At 52.2% G+C, this 2,397-nt stretch overlaps 1 protein-coding gene across 1 annotated transcript; it reads left to right on the top strand.

The window, feature by feature from the left end:
- The first annotated feature begins 364 nt into the window (after positions 1 to 364).
- Positions 365 to 2,239, top strand: LOC112636578. Its single transcript, XM_025405340.1, has one exon. It carries the CDS (start codon positions 617 to 619, stop codon positions 968 to 970), a length of 354 nt encoding a protein of 117 aa, XP_025261125.1. The 5' UTR covers positions 365 to 616; the 3' UTR covers positions 971 to 2,239.
- The last annotated feature ends 158 nt before the right edge of the window (positions 2,240 to 2,397 follow it).

The raw sequence follows: 2,397 nt of genomic DNA on the forward strand, positions 1-2,397 counted from the left end.
CTTGGAAGAGCCAGAAATGTCCTAATCCTCTTCCAAACCGCCTAAGCAGGTTTATCCAGTGACCTGTAAAACCAAATTAGTAAAGGGACACTTTAATTCCAGCTCGTTAGAGAGCTTCTAAAATCGTTGAGAAAGCCGACACAGCAAATTCTGCGCTGGGGGGCTGAGAAATGCATACCATTTTCAGAAGAAGATGTCCTTGCTTTCTCGTGGTTTCTCTCACCCACGCAGTTCAACACACAGAAAACCTTCATAGGGATCTTCAGTGAAGGTGGGAAGCGGTTCTTGGGAAGGAGAAAATACGGTGGCCCAGCAAGGTCAACTAATTTTCCTCAAGTTCTGCCAAGTCCAGTCCCAGCTCTGGTCTCCTGACTCTGGCAGGGGGAACATTTGCACTGTTCTTGTTCCTTACCCAGGGAGCTGGCCTATTGCACAACCTCAGGAAACAGCCCCTGTGCAGTCCTGGCCCACAGAGCGGACATGTTCTGGTTTTTATTCAGCAGCTTTTTTATAAAGTGTGTTTTCCTTTCCCATCATCTCATCTGGAAGCAATTCCTCCCAACAGCTGGATTTGCTTTCACAATTGGTAAACACGGCGCATGGAAGGCCGGGGACGATGCGGAGCTCCCCGGAGGAGCCTTGTCCCCACCCGCTTGGCTCGCCTTCTGAAGCTTATCGCGGGTCCCCGCACAAGCCTCATCAAAATCGAGGGCGTCCTCCAGCAGGCGACCCACATTGCATTCCCCGCTTCAGAGGGTCAACGTGTTCTTCGGGGAAGGAATTTTCTGAATGCTTTGCAGATAAAATTGATCAGATGCAGGCCGGATTGCCAGCTGCCGGGGCCGCGTGCGCCTGTGGAGGCCCCACCAGCGTGGGGCACCAGCGCCTCGGGGGTCGCAGGAGGCCTCTCTCCGCACCGCCGCCACCAAAGCCAGTAAGAGAGGACAAAAGCCCAAAGAGCACTGACTGAGCCTTCAAGGAAGATGAATGTCTCCCCAAAAGTGCTCCTCGGGGACAAGTTTCCACGCAGATGCAACCGGAACGCCAGCCAGGCTCCGGAAGGCGAGGCCCAGAGCGCAGCGGCCTCCAAGCGCCGGCTCAGCCTGTCGCCTCCGCAGCCAGGGCCCGGGAGGCCGCTCTTCCGGGGTCACGAACACGGCGCGTTCTGAGCCTAGAGGCCCAGGGCACAGTGTGAGCCGGAGTAACGTGTAGGGGACACAGCCCAGGCCCCAGGCACTCCCTCTTGTCGCGGAAGAAATGCTGTTCTTTGATCAACGTTTCTAATGTGGGGAAACCAGCCGAGCACGTGGCTGAACTCTCATTCAGGGAGCACGGAGTGCTGGTGAGCGCCTGCCCTGATGCACGCAGACGCTGCTGGCCAGGCTGAGGTGGGTTGCAGAGGCTTCTTTCCATGCACCACCAACCCTGTGGGCAGCCAGGGCCTAACTCTCATGAAGGGGCCTTCCCAGGGGGCAAAGTGGGCCCCTGACTGCAACGTTTTCTGGGCAGAGATAGGCATCCTTCCCACTGGACAAACAGAAGGAGACCGTCAAGAGGAGAGGCTCACCAGAGGACCCTGGTGAGGGCGACACCCAGCTCCTCAGCACAAGTCTGTGCTTCTTCAATGGAGCCTGTTTGCCTTGGCCCAGCGCGTGTGGAGTGCGTCCCTTCTAGCTCCCTCTGTCCTGTGGGCCCTCCTCTCTCTCCCTCCAGCCTGCTGGGAACTTTATTCTTGTCGGGGGCCAGAGGACAGAAACTACATCATACATTTTCCCGTGCATCATGCTATCTTGCCTGGAATTTTGAAAATCTGTGAGTTTCTGGCTTTTCCATGGCAAGGCTCATTCCTCCAGACCTTAGTCACGCTGCTCTGGCTGCCTGGACTGCTAGGGAGGGGCCTCAGGGTGCACCTGGAGAAATTCACTGGGGCTCAGGTCAGAGGGATGGGTGGGTGAGAGCAACCCCTTCCTTAATACTTCAAAATGGCCCTCTAGCTTAAAGAGACCGAAGCCATGTAACAACCAAATGCAATGTTTTGGCCGTGTTTGGATCCTGATTCAAACAAACCAACTGTAAGAGGAGATTTGGGGACAATCAGGAAGATTTGAATTGGGACTGTGTAGTAGAAAACAGCAAAGAATTATTGTTAATTTTGATATGTGCGATAATGGTGTGGTGGTTATAGAAGAAAACATCCTTATCTTTTCAATGGTGTTTGTTGAAGTATTTAAGGGTGAAATATGATGTCTGGAGTTTGTTTTCAAATACAAAGAAAAAAAAAGATGAACCAAACATGCCAAGGTGTTAATGGTTAAATCTAGATGATGGCTATATGGGATTCTTTTATACTATTCTCTCCTTTTTTTTTTTTTTTTTTTTTTTTTTTTTTTTTTTTTT

This window comes from Theropithecus gelada, chromosome 12 (genome assembly GCF_003255815.1).
Source record: "Theropithecus gelada isolate Dixy chromosome 12, Tgel_1.0, whole genome shotgun sequence".
Classification (NCBI taxonomy): domain Eukaryota; kingdom Metazoa; phylum Chordata; class Mammalia; order Primates; family Cercopithecidae; genus Theropithecus; species Theropithecus gelada.

Coding starts and splice junctions, on each gene's coding strand:
- LOC112636578 (XM_025405340.1), top strand. CDS start 617: ATGCGGAGCTCCCCGGAGGAGCCTTGTCCCCACCCGCTTGGCTCGCCT.